Genomic DNA, 19,758 nt, shown 5'->3' with positions numbered 1-19,758 from the left:
GGAGCCATTTTTACTTTTCAGGAAAAAAAAAATCTGGAAAAATTTTTCCCTCAGTAACTTTGAAGCATTGAAGCTTTTTTTTTTTTTTAATAGTGCTTGAGAAAATTCAAACGCTTCTGATCAAAGCTGCATTGCTTTTAATATCTTTACTCCATTTTAAAGCATAATACAAATAAAGTTTTATCAATTGTATCCAATGACCGGACGTTTTCCTTTTTTTGTTACAGTTTCAACATGGGTCTAATTTAAAAAAATATTTATGTGATCACTGCAAAATTTGGCTGATTAAGACATTAGCAAAAGAAAAGTTTACATTTAAGACTTACACAATCATGTCTAATCCAAAATCAAATCTTTTGTTTCAAGACTATTTCATTTACGTTTTGATTTGTCAAGAGTTCCAGATTTTTCCAAAATCGCTATAGTGCAGTTATTTTTCAAAACCACTGTGTACAGGCGTTAACATAGAATAGTAGAAATGGGTTCTAACCATCCTTCTAACCTCTAAATTTCAAAAATACAGGGGTTTTCATTCCAGTCTTAAGTATAGGTTCCAATCTTCAATATTCATTAACTTAAGTCTTCTTTCTCTTTAGTCTCCTCTTGGATCTTACATTTTTAACAGGTTACTAAATTAAAGGAGACCCAATTAATCTCTCATCATCCATCCATGTTCTTCCCGTAGGAAAAAAAATACTATCTATTGCTGTTGACCAAAATCATTTTGGCAAATGAGTAACGATCAGAAAAATTTTCTACAAACGTGCTGTCAAGCAGATGCGGTCACTTTGGAGAATACCACAGCAATGCTGAGTTGATTTTGCTCTAAGTATTTGTAAGACCTTGGGGGGGCGGGAGGGGGGGCATAACATGGGGATTTATTTGCCTGTAGCTGCCCAAGTACAGGGTTCTAGTAATTGCCTTAAAACTGCATCTACTGACCAATTGTCACATTTTCAGAAGCTACAAATGGAAAACATCAGAGTAGCTACCATCCACGGGCTTGATTTCACACCTGGGCTACCTTTACCACATGCGCACATATGGATTATTGTACTTTGGAGTGATGCCAAGCGCAGCCAACTCACTTGCAAGCACAGTCCAGTTTGACAATCTACCTTTATTATCCCTGGTGCAATTAGTAACATAACAATTGGAAAAACACTTATTAAGAAGAGCTGCCTTTCATGGCCAAGAAATCTGAAAGAAGGCTAGCACGCTACTGTGGCTATTTCCTCAGCCCCAGTTCTTGGCATAAAAAAAAAAAACCAACAGCAGTTAGATTTCTAATATAATAAAGCAATACCCTTTGTAAAAGCTTTTCTTATACGGATTTTATTTTCACTTTAGGAAATGCAACACGGAGGGCACAATTCCTCTGCTGTGCCGTAGGAGCAGGATGTTAAAGCAGGGGTCTCCAAATAAGACTGGTGGACTTCAACTCCCAGAAAGGCATGGCAGCCTAAGGAGTTCTGGGAGTTGAAGTTCCTTAAGTCTTAAAGTTTGTAGATTTGGAGAGTCCGGGATTAAAGCAACAGGTCCAGCTTGAAATGCAGGTTTCTGTTGTATTACTTGAGAACAGGAGGTGGTGGCTAGGGATGTCGGTAGCTCTGAATCGCATAGGATATTTAGGTCAACAGATTAATTAGTGATTGGGCAAGATTAAGACTCCTAGATCCAGTTTCCATCTGAAGTAATCTTGAAAACAAGTCATCCGTTAACAAAGAGCATATGGCTGAATAACAGAAAGAAAGCAGATTTCATTACCTTTGTAAATTCTGATGAAATGATATAAAATTATAGGGTTTTGTGCCCGTTAAGCACAAAGGGGTGGGGGTGGGAAACACCTTTGCCTTTGTTTTTCTTTCCCAAACATTGGCAGGTGCGTTTTCTCCTTTAAATCAGTTGTTTTTTGTTGTTTCTCATACAGAGGTGGTGTGTTATTTTCCCTACTGATAATTTAACACTGTGAGTGTTGTTCGGAAAAAACAAAAATGAGGCATAGCTGAACGCAATAGAAACGCAGGCTTAAATCATGGAGCGGTGTTCAAAGTAATCCTTCCACCTTAAAATCAACTGCAGGGTTTTTTTTTTCCCTAGAGCCTTTATCCCTTTTGACCTTCGGGGTGGAGTGCCAAGTCCCTAGCATTCTCTCAGAAGCTTCACTAAGATTTATGGTCCACACCTGGTGGATTTTAGTGAAGGGAAACAAGGTGCTTTCTATGCCCATAGAGTCAATGGAAAAGGACCAGCCGATCAACTGAAGACGCCCCCTCTAACTGGAAGGTTCTCATTCAAGCCATGTTCTATCAGCTTCGCGTCTTCAAGGTCATCTTTTATAATACTGATCAGGTGACTCAATCCTTCTTGCTGCTGCTTCAAATGCTGGGGAAAGAAAGAAAGAAAGAAAGAAAGAAAGAAAGAAAGAAAGAAAGAAAGAAAGAAAGAAAGAAAGAAAGAAAGAAAGAAAGAAAGAAAGAAAGAAAGAAAGAAGGAAGGAAGGAAGGAAGGAAGGAAGGAAGGAAGGAAGGAAGGAAGGAAGGAAGGAAGGAAGAAAGAAGAAAGAAAGAAAGAAAGAAAGAAAGAAAAATTGATTGAGATCGCTTTCTTTCAGCATTCATTTGTTATTTTTATCCTGTCTTTATTCGTTTTATACGTAACTCAAGGGGGTGAACACACCTATCCTTCCTCCTATTTTCTCAATAATGACCATCCTGTGAGGTGGGTTGAAGTGAGAGAGAGAGTGATTGGCCCAGTCTCACACAGCAGGCTTTCACATCTAAGATGGGACTAGAACTCACCACTTCCTGGTGATTGGTCAAAAGTCAACCAACTGGCTTTCATGCCTAAAGTGGGACTAGAATTCATGGCCGCTTAGAGCCGTGAGGACGAACCTATGGCACGCGTGCCCAAAGGGGCACACGAAGCCATGCCTCCTGACATGCCCGGCCTTGCCTGTTTGTCTTCTGGGTTTCTGGCGAGCGTGCACGTTTGACCATCAGCTGTCCTTCGTGCATGTGGCAGTGCCGAAAACCAGTGTGCACATGCATGCCAGCCAGCTGATTGTTGGGTGCGCATGGACGCTAGAACCTGGAAGTTCAGCTTTTCTGGAGTACGGCTCTGATGAATGCACACACGTACTTTTCAGTACTTGGTGCCGAAAAGGTTCCCCAACACTGTCCTACAGTGATTGGACCAAAATCACCCAGGCGGCTTTCACATCTAAGATGGGACTAGAACTCACCACCTCCTGGTGATTAAAAGCCAACCAGCTGGCTTTCATGCCTAAGGCGGGATCAGAACTCACAGTCTCCCAGCTTTTGGCCTGGTGCCTTAACCACTAGACCAGGGCTGTCAAACTCCTAATTCCAGTCACTCCACACCTGTTTGATTTCCCGTAAGAGGTCTGCGTCGATGTAGTATCTCTCTTCGGTTCTGACAGCTCCAAAGTGGTTTTGCATTCGGATCTGTGACATCAGCTCATTCAGCCGACCCTGGAAGAGACCGTTACGCAATTCAAATCTAGTTTACGCATTCATGAAATGAGACGGAAGAACGAGCTGCGTTATTTTGGTTGCGGTTTCCTATCGACAAAAACAAAAAACAAAAAAACCCTTTCTGTCTATAAAATTAAGTGCCTTGGATGGAAAGGATCTTCATGGCTGTTGTTTTGCACGGAAAAGCATTCAAAAGTGTGATTTCACTGCTTACAATTTTAAAGCATTTGGGTAAGGTGGAAGATGACCTAACTCATTAGCTTCTCACTAACGGTGCAATCATGGTTATGTAGTGTAGATTGGAAGGGGTGACCCCTTTGAGGGCTGTATGCAATGACATTTTTTTTTATTGTTTTAATTAAACAAAAAACACACACAAAAACATTCTTCATTACATCTTCCAGAAAGCATGTCGATTGGTTACAATTAAATTATGTGCGTTACTACAATCATTCTTTATATTTCATTCATATTGAATTGTACATTTTAAATCAAAAATCTTTATACCATCAATATACCATCATTCTCATTTAACTATATTTGTTTAAACGTGCTTTTGTCTAGATTCATTTATATTTATATTATAATAAATCTAGACAAAAATTTATTGCTAGAATTTATAAGTACCCCGGAGAGATTGCATCTTTATAACAAAATCTAAACAACAACAAAAAAATATTAATAAAATTAGTAAATCTTTTCCCCAGGTCCCATATTATAGTTTATATCCAAATTGTTTTTACCAGTTAGTTAGTTATTAATGACATTTTATTTTAATGTATGCCGATTAGTGTACATTCAAAGTGACAATGAAGTTCTTTTATTCTGTTCTACCGTGTTTCCCCGAAAATAAGACAGGGTCTTATTTTCTTTTGACCCCTGAAATAAGCGCTTGGCCTTAACTACAGAGGGCTTGTCGTGTTTGAGAGCCGGGTCAGAATACTGCCATTTCCTGAGAGAAGGCAGATAATCCGGTGAGATTCTTGTAATATGGAGATCAACAACACACAAACCTATTTGATCCATTCTTGGGAGTCTCTTAGTTATGTCTGAGGTTAGGGATCCCACCGCAACTTTCTGAGCTGCTCACCTTGAACTGGGTAGGGGCGTTGAGTTCGCACTGAATCGTATCCAGCTGCACCCGGAGCTGCTCCTCGTCCGCTTGGATGGCATACCCGCTTTTCCTCTGGATCTCTTGCTTGATTAACACCTGCAACACATATTTTTAAAAACTATTACTCGTCTCAGAAGATGTATTTGTGAAGTTCCCAGAAGATGTCAACTGGTAAAGTGTTGCCAGTATTCTGTAAAGGAAGTTAATCCTTTGGGAAGCAGGGAGAACCTGGCCCAACCTGACTTCTTGCAGACATTTCATTACCCAACTAGGGAACATCATCAGTGCTAGTAGGGAGTGGGGTTTGCTCTCATGTTATATACTGTGTTCTGGTTTGCTGTGACTGACAAGGGCTGCTTACTACCTACTTTTAGCCACAAGGGCAATGTGGAGGTTTCACAGGGAGATGTAAAACCTGTAACATATACTAAGAGAGAAAAGGCATGGTCCCTCTGGCTAGCTTTTGCAGAACCCGGCACTGCTTTTCTTTATATATAACTAGCTGATAACCCAGCGTAGCCCAGGTATGTATTTATCCCAATCCTGTATTAGAGGGAGCCCCCTTGTGGAGTACTGTGAAGCCATTACGATGGCAACCCCATTGTGCTGTATAGTAGAAGCCATTTTAAGGCACAACAGGCTATATCTTAACAGAACTTGAATCCAAAATGCACACTATCATTGTCAAAAGTACTGTGACTTGACATAGAGATAATTCAGTCCTTTTCATTTCAGCAGCCCAGGCGTTCAGGAGTTATGCTGGAACACCCACAGATGTTTTATATATATATAGACTAGATAGATGGGAAGAGAAGATAGAAAAACGATTTTGTAGCAGACCTTAGTAATTCAGTCTCTATTTAGGTCATTATTACATCCTTACATCGATTGCAGAATCTTGCCAATATTTGGAGGTATTTCTATGCATATTTCTCTTATCCTCTACAAATGTTCTGTTCATTCCTTTCTTCATCAAGCAATTTTCTACTATACGTTATAGGTCATATTTTTAATACATTCATTAACTTATATTTATGAAAATTCCTGTTGCCAATGCATAGATTTTTGTCGGCTAAGATAAAGGTAAAGGTTTCCCTCACACGTCGTTCGCAACTCTAGGGGACAGTGCTCAAGGCAATCTGGGAGTTCTGAGGGGGAAGAGGGAATGGAGCTGGAGGAGAGAGAGACAGAGGCAGAGCCTGTTGGCCCTCAGATGGAGAGTCAAGAGCCCCCAGGTCTGGAGGTCGCTGATGAGGAAGAGGAGAAATGGCTGGGTCCAGTGCCTGACGTACGGATGCACAGAAGGCAGAGGAGAGGAGGGCAGTGGAAATCTGTAGGCTGATCCTTGGGAGGGAAGAGCCACTGCTGCTAGAGAAGTCCCACCCTAGCTCTGGGGACAAAACGCAGGGGTCGGAGATAAATAGAAGTGGCAGATACAGGTTGGCAGAAGCTGGGACAAGTAACGGGAGCTCACTCTGTTACACGGCGCTAGGGATTTGAACCACCAAACTGCCGACCTTTCTGATCGACAAGCTCAGCATCTTAGCCACTATTTGTTGGTTAGCAGATGGACTAAATATAACTTCAATAAATTGATAAAACAGCACTGCAACCTTTGGAAAGTGTAATTGCATTTTTGTACGTTTATTAGACTAGAACATACTTTCTTCTCCAGCTGAATCTAAGGCCATCTCCTCAGGTTGACTTCCTGACTGAACGGAAGTTTTTTGGATCTCTTACATTTTTAAGCTTACGTAATGCTCCATTTTCTTTTACTGAAAGGCTAAAAAATATAAAAAAATAAAAATAAAAATCTGCCAGCACAGGCTTACCTGCAAAGTTCGATGGGAAAGATCCATTAGCTTTCTCTTGTACTGAGCGATTTTGGCCATAGTTGTAGTCTGGTTTTTCTGAAGCTCACTTATATCTTCTGATATAATCTACAGATAAAAAGAGGGATTAGCTCAGATGCACAGACAAAGAAATTCAATTTGAACAATCGATTTGGTTCCATTTCTAGAATCTTTTCACCTTTTCCATTTCCTCTTGGGTACTCACAGAACTGGAAGCAACTCCATTCAGAGTCACTGTCATTTTAGAAATAAATGATCACTCTCAATTCTTTTTCTCACTATCTCTAGGTACACCTGCACACAGATACACACACGCACACAAAAAAAAATCATCTGTGACAAACCCCACACTTTGCTCTGACACAACTGTGTCTCCTGAGATGCTGGATAAATTGATTCCATTCTGCTACTTGAACAAACAGGACTATGTTTTTCTCCCAGTAAAACGCCCTTTCCTTGTATTTCCATTCATACAATGGCCCAAAATTCAACTGCATCTCTATGATTCCAACAAAGATCACTTGGAAAGTGGGTTTAGCTTTTCAATTTTTCACCCTGGCAGGTGAGAGGCACATGGACCCTGTCAAAGATGCACTTGGTCCCCTCCCATTCTGGTATTTAAAAACTTTCCTTTTAGAAAAAAGGCATCTGGCTTCTAGCTGAGTTAGGGAGCTATTGTCCTAATTTTTTTTACTGTGGTCTTAAGATTTTAATTGAGGCAATCGTTGGATGCTTCTTTTATTTGGTTTATACACCGCCCACCACCGCTGCATTGGACAGTATAGAAATTAATGTATAAGCAAGCAAATACGTAACATTTGTTGTCGGAACTAGATTAAAGCACCAAAGACAAATGCCTTATTTTTTTTTACCCTGTTTCCCTGAATAATAAGCCCAATCGGGCTTTTGAGTACATACGCTAAAAAAAGCCCTCCCTGAAAATATTGCAACACAGCAGCAGCCATGAGGTAACCATGCTCGCTGCCTCCTGCATCTCAAAAATAGCAATACCTCCCCGAAAATAAGACCAAGCGCTTATTTTGCGGGTCAAAAGAAAATAAGACTCTGTCTTATTTTCGGGAAAAAAACGGTATGGTTGGGCAAAAAGATATGGCTTTTAGATATACTTCCTGAGTTTAGCGCTGTGGAGGAAAAGAAGAGAAAGGGGAAAAGGAAGATCTGTCTATCAATATCTAGGCCAGCGATGGCAAACCTTCTTTGGCTTGCATGCCATAACTGGGGGGAGCGCAGGGGGGTCATGTGCGGGCGTACCGCACCCATAATGCAATGTGTGACCCCCCCCAGTGCGCATGCGCGTGCTACAGGCGCTCCCCCCCATTTTTACATGCTTTTTACGCCCTCCCCAGGCTCCAGAGGCTTTATAGGAGCCCGGGGAGGGCAAAAACAGCCTCCCCCCCCCGGAAGTCCTCCGGAGGCGTCAGGGAAGCCTCCGGACGGTCCCTGAAGCCTTCGGAGCGCTCAAAACGACCCTCCGAGCAAACAGGAAGTGACTTCCGGTTTCCTCGGAGGGTCGTCTTGAGCGCTCCAAAGGCATCAAGGAAGCTCATGAAACCTCCAGAGGGCCTCCGGGGGTGGGGTGGGGGTGGAGGCTCTTTTCGCCCTCCCCAGGCTCCTATAAAGCCTCTGGAGCCTGGGGAGGGCAAAAAATGGCTTTATAAAAGGGTGAAATCAGCTGGCCAGCACGCGCATGCCAGCTGATAGGGCAGCGCCTCACGTGACCTGACAAATGGCTCTGCGTGCCACCTGTGGCACGCGTGCCATAGGTTCGCCATCACTGATCTAGGCAGATAGCGGGATGATCTCTCTCCAACTATCGTTTCTGCACTGAGCTCCGAGCATGTACTAAAGTAGTGTAAAATTCAAAGCCATCTTCCTTTTGAGCCAGTCCACATTTTCCTCCCAGAAGCAATTAGGAGTGTTCTAATACACTCCCTTGCTTCATTGATGGCTGGCTAAGATGGTTTCTGCATCACAGATTTCATGACTCTTGGATTCTGGAATTGTACATTAGCTCTCAAACAAGCCTTAAAAGCCACAAGCATTAGAGATTTAATGGTCAGGCAGAAGAGTAGCAACAGGAAAACATCTCCCGTTCCAAAAATGGTGGCTTTTCCTATGTTCAAGGCAATACAAATATTAACTTATACAAGGCAATCCTTATACAGGCAGCAAACATCAAAACTAGACACTACTAAGGACCAAATATTTACGATATTGTTTTGGGAATTTATTCCGTCAACAGATGCTTAACATTTTCTTAGTTGGGCCACGGTTGCGCAGTGGTTAGAATGCAATACTGCAGGCTAATGCTGCTGACTGTCGGCTGCCAGCAGTTCAATTAGCACCGGCTCAAGGTTGACTTAGCCTTCCAATCTTCCGAGGTCGGTAAAATGAGAACCCAGACTGTTGTTTTTTTTTTTTGGGGGGGGGGGCGTAGGCCGACTCTGTAAACCGCTTAGAGGGGGCTGTAAAGCACTATGAAGCGGTATATAAGTCTAAGTGCTATTGCCATAATAATAATTAAATTTATTTGCTGCCTATTTCACCATGGGACTACTTTAGGCAGCTTACAATAATAAAAAAAGGAAGTTTAAACAAAGTGAAAGTAAAATAATAGAATAAAATAAACGAAGAAAAAGAAAGCAAAGAAAATACATCCATATGACTAGTTAAAAAGATGGAGAAGTGGGGAGCAGAGAGTGAGGGGGGGAGGAGGGGGAGTCTGCTGTCACTCTAGCAGCCACCTCCAGAAATCCATCTTAGGGTGGACTGTAAAGAGGTATACAAGTCTAGGTGCCATTGCCATCTCCACCATCCGTGGTCAAGCCTTAAGTATTTCGGAATAGAGGGGCAGGGTCAAAGAGTGGACACTTACGTCCAGTCGGCTCTGATGCTGCTTTGTCATTTGGTCTTGAACTTTCAACCTCCTCAAGAGTTCCTTGAAGCCAACCATTGGGACTGGAATCAGCCTGCGGAAGTGAAGAGCATGGATACAGCAAAAATTAGATGGAAGGGCCAACTGTTGCCAACTTCCAGTTTTATCCCTTCTTCCCAAAGGAGCCCTGGTGTGATATACGGAGAGCAGTTGAAAATGAATGCGGTCATTAATAAAACTATGTATTCTAAAGTAAGATAATACAAATGAGAAAAATAAAAAAATAAAAACACAATTTAAAAGGCGGGGCAATTATTACCTTGCAGATCCGTAGATTGAACAATAATTGAAGCCAGTGTTTCTCAAACCTCATTGACTTTTAAGATATGTGGATTCCAGAGGTGGTATTGAGCTGATTCGGGACGGTTCAGGCGAAACGGTAGCGGAAATTTTGAGTAGTTTGGAGAACCAGCAAATACCACCTCTGGTTGGCCCCGCCCTCCTGCCCGTCACTCCCTGCCCCATATTCACTTGTTTTTTAAGCTCAGCTGATTCGCGTGGCAAAGTGGATTGCTGCGTCTCAGCTGAGCTAAGCTCACCAGCGCTGACCCTGAGGGCGGTCTTTAGAGTGCTATGCGCGCGCACAAAGTGTGTAGAACTGATAGGAAACTCCCAGAATTCCCCAGCCAACCATGGGGAATTCTGGGAGTTGGAGTCCACGCCTTAAAAGTCACTGAGGTTTGAGAAACACTAATTTAAATGAAATACCGCTGGTGCCACAGGAGAAATAGAATAAGTGCTATAAATCTACAGAGTAAAGGAATAATTCTTTTGTACATCAGAGAGGTAAAAAAAACAAAAAGCAAGATTTCTTACAGAGATAATTAGGAGCCTTTGTTTTTTAACTTTATAAAAATTGATGTTTTTCATTAACAGAAAGAAGAAAAATGGAGACGGACTTAGAAAGAAGGGGGGGAAATTGAGAACAAAACTGCGGAGATGAGAAGAGGTAATTTAATATGGGAGAGAAAAAAAAGTTCTTCCAAACTACAACTAATCATCAAAGCAGCCACTTTGCAGGAAGAATCTTTTTTTGTTTTGTTTTCTAAGCCAATTATTTCAATTTCTCCATTTCTCCTCTGGAAAATGTTGTTATTCTTTTCGCAAATTGCTACAAAAGTCTGCTTCTTATGAGTCATCTTGCAAGCCCCCTTACTTTTCAGGCTCGGGGTTGTCCACTTTGGCCTGTTCCCAAATGATAGGATCAACACCTGTAAAGGGAGAAGAATAGAACTGATTCCTTCTCCATCTTTTATTAGCGTAACAAAGGATTTTTTTTTAAAAAAAGTTCGCCTTTCTTTTCAACAGAAATATCCCTTATGTCTTAATCATTAGACCTTTAAAGTTTAGTTAAAATGCTCAAAGTTCTAGATAAAATGATAAACATACCATGCCAATTAAGATCTAAGAGCTTTTCCTTTTAAGTTAGCATGTAAACCGATTTAAATCAGATCCTCAGGGTTATGTAAAGGCTCTTTTTTCAAATGCTAAGGAAGGATGAGGGTATAAGCAAATGTATGTAGCTGCTCTGGGTGAGATGGGCAGCTATATGAATTTTATTAATAAGGAAATAAATAACATAATCACATTTCTGCGACTCATTCATGTAACAAACCCTAAATCTTTGAATACCAGGGGTTGTGTGTGTGTGTGTGTGGTTTTAGTCTTTGTATGCTGCCTAGAGGCACTTGTGTGATATGGGAAGCCATATAAAACATGGATGCAAGGAAGGAAGGAAGGAAGGAAGGAAGGAAGGAAGGAAGGAAGGAAGGAAGGAAGGAAGGAAGGAAGGAAGAAAAAGGGAGAAGAAAGGTAGATGGATGGAAGGAAGGAAGGGAAAGGGAGAAGAAGGATGGATGGATGGATGGAAGGAAGGGAAAGGGAGGAGGATGGATGGAAGGAAGGAAGGGAAAGGGAGAAGGGTGGGTGGATGGATGGAAGGAAGGAAAGGAAGGAAGGAAGAAAAAGGGAGAAGAAAGGTAGATGGATGGAAGGAAGGAAGGGAAAGGGAGAAGAAGGATGGATGGATGGATGGATGGATGGAAGGAAGGGAAAGGGAGGAGGATGGATGGAAGGAAGGAAGGGAAAGGGAGAAGGGTGGGTGGATGGATGGAAGGAAGGAAGGAAGGAAGGAAGGAAGGAAGGAAGGAAGAAAAAGGGAGAAGAAAGGTAGATGGATGGAAGGAAGGAAGGGAAAGGGAGAAGAAGGATGGATGGATGGATGGATGGAAGGAAGGGAGGAGGATGGATGGAAGGAAGGAAGGGAAAGGGAGAAGGGTGGGTGGATGGATGGAAGGAAGGAAAGGAAGGAAAGGGAGAAGGGTGGATGAATGAATGGAAGGAAGGAATGAAATGAGAGGTAAAGATAGAAAAGGTGGGAGGGAAGGAAAGAAGGGGAAAGAGAGAGAAAGGGGAAGGAAGGAAGAAAAAGGGAGAAGAAAGGTAGATGGATGGAAGGAAGGAAGGGAAAGGGAGAAGGGTAGATGGATGGAAGGAAGGAAAGGAAGGGAGAAGGGTGGATGAATGGATGGAAGGAAGGAAGGAATGAAATGAGAGGTAAAGATAGAAAAGGGGGGAGGGAAGGAAGGAAGGGGAAAGAGAGAGAAAGGGGAAGGAAGGAAGAAAAAGGGAGAAGAAAGGTAGATGGATGGAAGGAAGGAAGGGAAAGGGAGAAGGGTGGATGGATGGAAGGAAGGAAGGAAGGAAAGGGAGAAGAAGGGTGGATGAATGGATGGAAGGAATGAAATGAGAAGTAAAGATAGAAAAGGGGGGAGGGAAGGAAGGAAGGGGAAAGAGAGAGAAAGGGGAAGGACTTTCTCTTTAATGGGTCAAAGACAACTGAATGATAAAGAGTTTCCCCTTGCTTAAATGTAACACCAACACAGGAAATTGGTTTATCTTAAGTAGAGGCCTCTCACTGGTTTCATGCTCAGGGCTGACAGACTCAACAAATATGCTTTCCTTCCTGTCCCAATGTGGCATCCTTTGGAAACTGTCAACACTGTCCAAACAACCTCACAGACATTTAGTGAGAAGACCACTTGCGATCTTTCCAAATTGTGGGTAAAAGCAGACTCCAAAGTCTCAAGCCTTGTTGACGGAGCTAGCTCTCTCCCTTTGTAAGCCATTTGCTCCAAGAGTCGCTCAAACGTTCACTTCCTCAGAAATACCCGTTCGTTCTCTTGCTTGTAGGAGAGGAATGCTGGATCATCCACCCCAAGCCCGGCTTACCTGCAGGAGGATGCTGTAGCAACTGCTTGACCTGGGCTGGGGAGAGCTCAGTCCTGGCCATGCTGAAGGTCACGCCAAGCTGCTGCAACTGGAGTTTGATGTTGGCTTGTTCGAAGTGCGCATACAGGGTGGTGGCTGGAACCCGCCTGGAAGTCCCGTTGGGTGACCGTTCAACCACATAGATCACTATTTCTGTTCTAAAAGATCAGGGAAAGGATTCAGGTGTGACAGGCGGGCAGAGTCCCCGACTTACGACTGGTCGCTTAGCAACTCTTCAAAGTTACGATGGACTCCAAGGGACACACAAGCCAGATTTGAAGTCCTGACAACTGCCTCTTCATGGTCACATGGCTGCATTTGGGGTTTTGAAATCCAATGGGGGTCACACGGCAGCCTGCTTAATGACCATGACTTATGACCAAAATTACAGGCTCAATTACGGTTGCAAGTCGAGGATTAACCCGTGAAAGATTTCTGAATTGTGTAGTTATTTGGACTCAAGTGGCACACTGCAAAGGTAACCAACTGAACATTTTAAGGAAGTAAGATCTCTCCCTCTTCTGTTCTCGTTGTTTTCAGAGGAAAATCTCACAGTGGATCCTAAGAACTGATAATGAAAACCTAAGGGGGAAAATACCTTTTCTGTTAGGTCTTATTGGACCATACGAAGAAGGGGAAAAGGGTACAGGTGAATTTCCCCAGGATGAAAAACCTCGGGATGAATTTCTCTTTTTTTCTACCGGGGAGACTGATAGGTCAGAAGTAGCACTCCGCACATCTGCACTTAAGTTATAGTTTAACCAGCATTTACTGAACAAAGTACGATTCTATTCATGCAACCCAAATCTAAGCCATTGTTTAAAAATAATGACAATGGAGTTTACCCGATGCATTCAGCAAAACAACAACACTCTCTTAAACTCCAGTGTGTTGTGTGAACTACTGAGGAGATGGGCAGGGGACAAATGAATAAGACAGTTTTATTGGAGGCCATCTAAATAAAACAGATCTTAAGTTTAGCCTTGGTCTGGGAAACTTCAGGCTATTATAGATGGCAGGATAAAATATAACAATAGCATACCGCTTCATAGTGCTTTACAGCCCTCTCTAAGCGGTTTGCAGAATCAGACTATGGCCCCCAACAATTGGGGTCCTCATTTTACAGAAGGATATAAGGCTGACTCAACCTTGAGCTGCTCAGAATTAAACTATAGGCTGTGGGCACAATTAGCCTGAAATGAGGGGGTCCTTAATGCTCTCCACGCTTGCTTGTTTTCTTGCAGATGTTTCATTACCCAAGCTAGGTAACATCATCAACTCTGATTAGCTGGAGCCTGTTCCCAGTGTGCGCATGCACAGAGCTGCCAGACGAAGGGAACAGCTAAAGAACAGAGTCGACTTGGGAGTAAGGCCACAGGTGGACGCTGAATGGCCCCTCCTAGAGGAAATAAAAGAGGAGTGAAAGGGGAGTGGAGTTTGCAGGAGACAATCAGTTCGCTTAATTGGTTCGTGACTCTCTGACACTCCTTGGCAAGTTTTGTGGATATCAGCCTGGCAGCTCTCCAAGCCAGAGAAGGTCTGTGACTATAAATCCTCCCTTGAAAGACTTTGCTGGATGAGCAGAATTCACAGTAAATTAATAAAAGGGGGTTTTGTCGGGACAAGGAGTTTGCTTCATGCTCTTGGGAAGCCTCGGTCAAAACACAAGGAACTCTCATTCCAATCTGAGCTACAAATATTCCCCTTTATTGTTAGTCTGAAATACTGCACTCTAAGTGCTGCGCCACTCTTGTGGGGTTTATATAGACCAGGGGTGTCCAAACTTGGGAACTTTAAGACTTGTGGACTTCAACTCCCAGAATTCCCCAGCCAATTCTGGGAGTTGAAGTCCACAAGTCTTAAAGTTCCCAAGTTTGGACACCCCTGATATAGACTATCCAATTGTCTTACTGGTCATCAGGCATTGTCTTTAAACCTTCTACGTTGACTGTGAGCGTCTGGTTTGAACCCAGGATTTTGTGCAACGATTCCACCAGTTGCTGCTGCAGACCACGGATCTCGTTTTCTTTTTTATTGAAGACTAGGGCCACCAAGCCATCTTCGTCCTTGTTGTTGGGCATGCAGCTGTAGCCCACGGCCTGTAAAAGAGACAATTGTCTTTTCAGCTGCAGAAGCTCACTCTTTTTCTGTATCAACACAGCGCTAAGGCGGCATTAAAAATGAACACTGAGCTGACACAGAGAAGATTATCTTTAAAGTCCCAGCAGATGGAACAGCTAACCCAACCAACCAAATGTTTGGATCCAGACACAAGGAGAAAGACCTCCTACCTTAAATCTGCAGAATGGGTTCTCCTGCGTAAATTCCACGGGGGCAATGTTGTTGTTGAAATACCCTTTGCCTGTGCCCCAAAATGCCTGCAGCTGATTCCACTTGGCCAAAATGGCATCTCGCTCATCTCCCAAGAGGCTCGGGGCGGAAAGCGCGCTCGCTGTATTGATTAGCTGGTTGGACTGTGCAGGGGCTTGAACAGTCTGGCTGAAGAGACCTCCAAGTGCTAGAGTTGGATTAGAAGATCCGCTATTAAGAGGCAGATCAAATCTAATACCCTCCCAGATTACCTCCAACACTTTAAAAAAAAGTATTTCATAATCTACAGCAGTGTTTCTCAACCTGGGCCACTTGAAGATAGGTGGACTTCAACTCCCAGAATTCCCCAGCCAGCTTCAAGTTGCCAAGGTTGGAGATCCCTGTTATAGAGCAGGAGTGGAAAACTATAGCCCTTTTATGACCTGTGGACTTCAACTCCCAGAATTCCATGCTGGCTGAGGAATTCTGGGAGTTGAAGTCCACACGTCTTAAAGTTGCCAAGGTTGGAGATTCCCCTGGTTTAAATGGTGCGGTCTTTCAGTGAAGCCACAAATCAACTTTAAAGATATTTTTTTTGCCATGGTCATTAAATAAGACATCATGTGAGCATGATTACCAACTTCCTCTCCTCTTTCCCCCATTGACTTGGCTTGTCAGGAGCCAGCTGGGAAGGTTTCAAATAGCGACGGCGTGATTTGGTGATATTGCAACCATCATAAATAAGTGCTGGTTGCAGGTGTGATCATCAGGTGATCAGAGGGATGCTGCAATGGTTGTAAGTATGAGGACCAGCTGTAAAATACAGGCAGCCCTCGACATAGCAGTTCATTTAGCGACCATTCAAAGTTACAACGGCATTGAAAAAAAAGTGACTTATGACCGTTTTTCACACTGACGACCGTTGCAGCATCCCCAGGGTCATGTGATCAAAATTCGGACACTTGGCAACTGGTTCATATTTATCATGGTTGCAATGTCCCGGGGTATGCGTGTGTGCTTGTGACGTGATCATCTCTTGCCTCCATCTGACAAGCAAAGTCAATGGGGAAGCCAGATTCATTTAGCAACTGTGTTACTAACTTAACAAGTGCAGAGATTCCCTTAAGGTTGGAAAGGAAGGTTGGGAAATCTGTGCAAATCTTACTTAACAATTGTCTCACTTAGCATCAGAAAACGTTGGGGCTCAATTGTGTTCGTAAGTCAAAGGATAACCTGTACTTACTTGGTTGCTGCTGCTGAGTGTTGAAACCACCAAAGCCCAAACCGGTTCCCAAGCCGGTGCCAAGCCCAGTTCCTGTAGTTGGGGCTGTTCCAAAGGTGGTACCGAAACCGAAACCTTTGTTCTGGGTAGCTCCAAACAACCCTGGAGGGAAAGACAAAGAAAGTCAGCCACGAAGCAAGCTGCCGTATTTTTCAGAGTATAAGACACTCCAGAGGATAAGACGCACCTTAGTTTTTGGGGAGGAAAATAAGGGGAAAAAAGTCTGCCTCTGCCTACCAGCATCTATGGCATTCATCTGCCTAGCGTCCTGTCAGTGTGTGAGAGAGTTGAGAGCTATTTGGAAACAAACAGTATTTGCTGTGAGAGCAACAAGGAGAGAGCAAGGAGCCTGGGCGTGGCTTGTTTTGTACTAAAGCTGCATGCTGTGCTGATATCTGAAACTTCTCTCCTCTGCTGAACTACCACGTTGGGAAACCTGCTTTTGGTATACATAAAGATAAGTTCTTGAATCCTGCTGAATCAGTTACTTGTGTGTGCTTTCTAAATGCGATTGCTGCTGCAAACTCTTGACACGTCCTTGCAGCAAATGGAGAACAGCCAGGTCAGCTTCAGCACATTATTGCAGCCTGAGCAGCTGATTGGCGGGGGGATTGACCTCCCAGAACACCCCCAATCAGCTATTCCAGACTGCCTCCTCCGTGCCTCAGGTTTTTGGCTACATTTGGTATATAAGATGCACCTAAAGTTTCACTGTCTTTCGGGGGGGGGGGGGGGAGTGCGACTTATACTCCAAAAATTATGGTAATTGCCCTTAATAATATGCATGTATTTTAATCAGAAAGCCATCTCTACACAAGTGACTTTCAGCTGCTTACCTGTATTTGTAGGAGTTGAGAAACTGAAGGTGGACCCCGCGGTGGTGTTGGTGGTCCCAAACCCCCCAAAAGCTCCTAGGAAACCAAATTATGTAAATTAAAAGGAGGATCACTTTTCGCAAGGCAACCAATTGTTCAATGACAGCATGCTGATTGGAGAAGAGAGATGGTGACAAATGAATGAGGCTGATGTGATCTGATACTCACACAAGATCCAGCGACGGCAGAAAATAGCCAGTGTTAGTTTATTGTTTGGGAAAAAGTACATATACTTGCAAGTCTTTTTTTTTGGGGGGGGGGGGGAGAAAATCTAATAATAATATATATTTGCTCACAACTCAGATAAGGAGGTGACATATTTACTGAAGGCCGGCATTTCTCAAGCTGCTTGAACATGTGTGGAGTTCAACTCCCAGAATTCCCCAGCCAGCATTTCCCCATGAATTGTAGTAGTGGTCAAATCACAGTTCTATATCCTTTCTGCATTTTTCCTTGCAAACCAGCTCCACAGGAAATGCATACTGAAGAAACAATTCCAACTAATCACAAAAGAGTGTTATTAGGATTACCACTTAAGGTGGTGATTGTTTTAACAGTGAATATGAATTCACAATGCACTGAATGTTGAAATGTCTGCATACGTAGCACAGAAATGATGGGAACTATGAAATGAAGATAATTTCATATACGAGCAGCTACAATTAATACAAAAGATATATACAAAAAAAATAGAGGTAAGTAGAGAGTCCCTTTTGGGAGAGGGAGCGGTATAAAAGTTTGAAATAAAGTAAAGTAAAGTAAGTAAAGATAATTACTATTAAAGTCAGCAAAAATAGATTTTTTTAAAAAAACAAAAAGTTTTTGATGTTGAATGTTTTGAATCAAAGTCAGCTGGGATTTTGGGGGGGGGGGCTGCTGATCGTATACGATTTGTTTTTCCACAGAACCTTGAGAAAAGCATGGTGGATTCATGATAATTGAAATCCAATGAAGAGACATAGGAAATGGGAAATATATATATAAATGTAGCAGAGTCCAAGAATTCAAGAAACAGAAAACAAATACCTTTAAAATATGAAATTGTTTGGCCATCTAATTACAACTCTGTATCCCTGCAAGTAACATTGGGTTCATCTCATTTGGGCAAAAAAAATATCATATCCCAATCTTGATCCACATGATTTCAAAACACGTTCATATACACAGACTCAAAGACATACACTGGAAGTGTAACTGAAAATATTTGCCAGGATACTATATATCTTACACGTACAAACACATTTGCACGTTTGTGTATGTAGGTGAGTCCCTTTCATCATTAAAAATGCAATAAAAATCAACTTACAGCTCTGTGTGAATTTTACTTTAGCTCTCAGTTGATCGTTCTTAATGTCTTAGCTATGGAGTTAACCTGATTTCTGCTATTTTTTTCATGCAGCTACTGTTAGAAATGGGAACACTTATTCATGATAATTCCTAAATCCCTAAGCACTGCTGAGTTTTTAGTTATTACTCCTGACAAAACAATGAAGAAATCTGGCAAATTTCTGGAACTATTTAATGCATCCTGGCTGTAACATCAGGCTTTATGCTAAGGTGGATGATGGACCCATGAATAACGTTCTGCTTTTGACTGCTGTTATTCTGGTCTATTGTTAATTGTGCTTTATTATTATTATTCATTATGTGTTAATCTTGATGTCCATTTCACTGCAAGGCAGACTATTTTTCCAATATATTTTGTATGCATCCAGAGTCATAATAGATTGGGGTGGTCTATAAATGTTATTTATTAAAATGTATAGGCTGCCCATCTCACAAACTCTGGCTTTTCTTTTATAAATAAATCATTTCAGGTAGAAATCACATGTAAATTATTTTTAAAATGAATAATAAAAGCAGAGAAATGTTTTGTCAAAACTTAGGCTTGAAGGACTTCTTACAGATTTTAATGCAACTTGTTCATGGATGGAACTTTAAAAAACTGGCAAGTGTAAACTGAATTCTTGGATCCCTCCAAAAGCAAAATAATTACGAGCATCACATGAATATTCTCTACCTGCGCTGGCCAGGCTGTTACCAAAATTAAACGGTGGCGCCGAAGTAGTAGAGACACCAAAATTCCCAACATTAAAATTCACTGCAGGGTTAGCAGTTAATCCAAAACCCCCAAAATTAAACCCAGTGGCAGTGGAATTTGCTGCTTCAAGCCCACCAAATCCTGATGAGTAGGAAGCATAAAGAAAGCAAGATAAAGTCAGTGAGAAATCAAACATTGAAGCAATAAAACCATTTCTTAAGTACTAGAAGAAATACAAGAAAACCAATAGCAGGAATTGTAAAACACAAGCAATTTTTCTGTTCCTAATTTTTTAGGGCAATTTTATTTTAATAAGCAGAATTAGACACCAAGTAGGCCCAACCGCCTCCTCTCTATGACAGCTCCTCAAATATTGGAACACTGCTATCATGTCAGCTGCAGCCCTTCTTTTCATTAGACTAGGCATAGCCAATGCCTGCGACCCTTCTTCATATGCTTTAGCCTCCAGTCCCCTAATCATCTTTGTTGCTCTGCTCTACACTTTTTCAAGAGTCTCAACATCTTTTTTTTAATCATGGTGACCAAAACTGAATGCATTA

At 42.2% G+C, this 19,758-nt stretch overlaps 1 protein-coding gene across 1 annotated transcript; it reads right to left on the bottom strand.

The window, feature by feature from the left end:
• Positions 1-114: 114 nt before the first annotated feature.
• On the bottom strand, positions 115-19,417 carry LOC309382336 (nucleoporin p54-like). Its single transcript, XM_081971839.1, has 12 exons — positions 19,178-19,417; positions 17,119-17,193; positions 16,244-16,384; positions 14,982-15,208; positions 14,602-14,789; positions 12,652-12,848; positions 10,577-10,631; positions 9,361-9,454; positions 6,444-6,551; positions 4,588-4,707; positions 3,384-3,494; positions 115-2,385 (listed from the first exon to the last, which is right to left on the bottom strand). The coding sequence occupies exons 1-12, from the start codon at positions 19,392-19,394 to the stop codon at positions 2,257-2,259; spliced, it is 1,662 nt and encodes a 553-aa protein (XP_081827965.1). The 5' UTR covers positions 19,395-19,417; the 3' UTR covers positions 115-2,256.
• Positions 19,418-19,758: the final 341 nt, after the last annotated feature.

This window comes from Natrix helvetica, assembly GCF_964273705.1.
Source record: "Natrix helvetica genome assembly, contig: HAP1_SCAFFOLD_216, whole genome shotgun sequence".
Classification (NCBI taxonomy): Eukaryota; Metazoa; Chordata; class Lepidosauria; order Squamata; family Natricidae; genus Natrix; species Natrix helvetica.
This window is presented reverse-complemented; position numbering and strand designations above follow the sequence as displayed.

Coding starts and splice junctions, on each gene's coding strand:
- LOC309382336 (XM_081971839.1), bottom strand. CDS start 19,394: ATGTTTGATTTCTCACTGACTTTATCTTGCTTTCTTTATGCTTCCTAC. Junction 17,194..19,177: donor TAACAGCCTGGCCAGCGCAG/GTAGAGAATATT, acceptor TTGGTTTCCTAG/GAGCTTTTGGGGGGTTTGGG. Junction 4,708..6,443: donor TTTCCCATCGAACTTTGCAG/GTAAGCCTGTGC, acceptor TATGTGTTGCAG/GTGTTAATCAAGCAAGAGAT.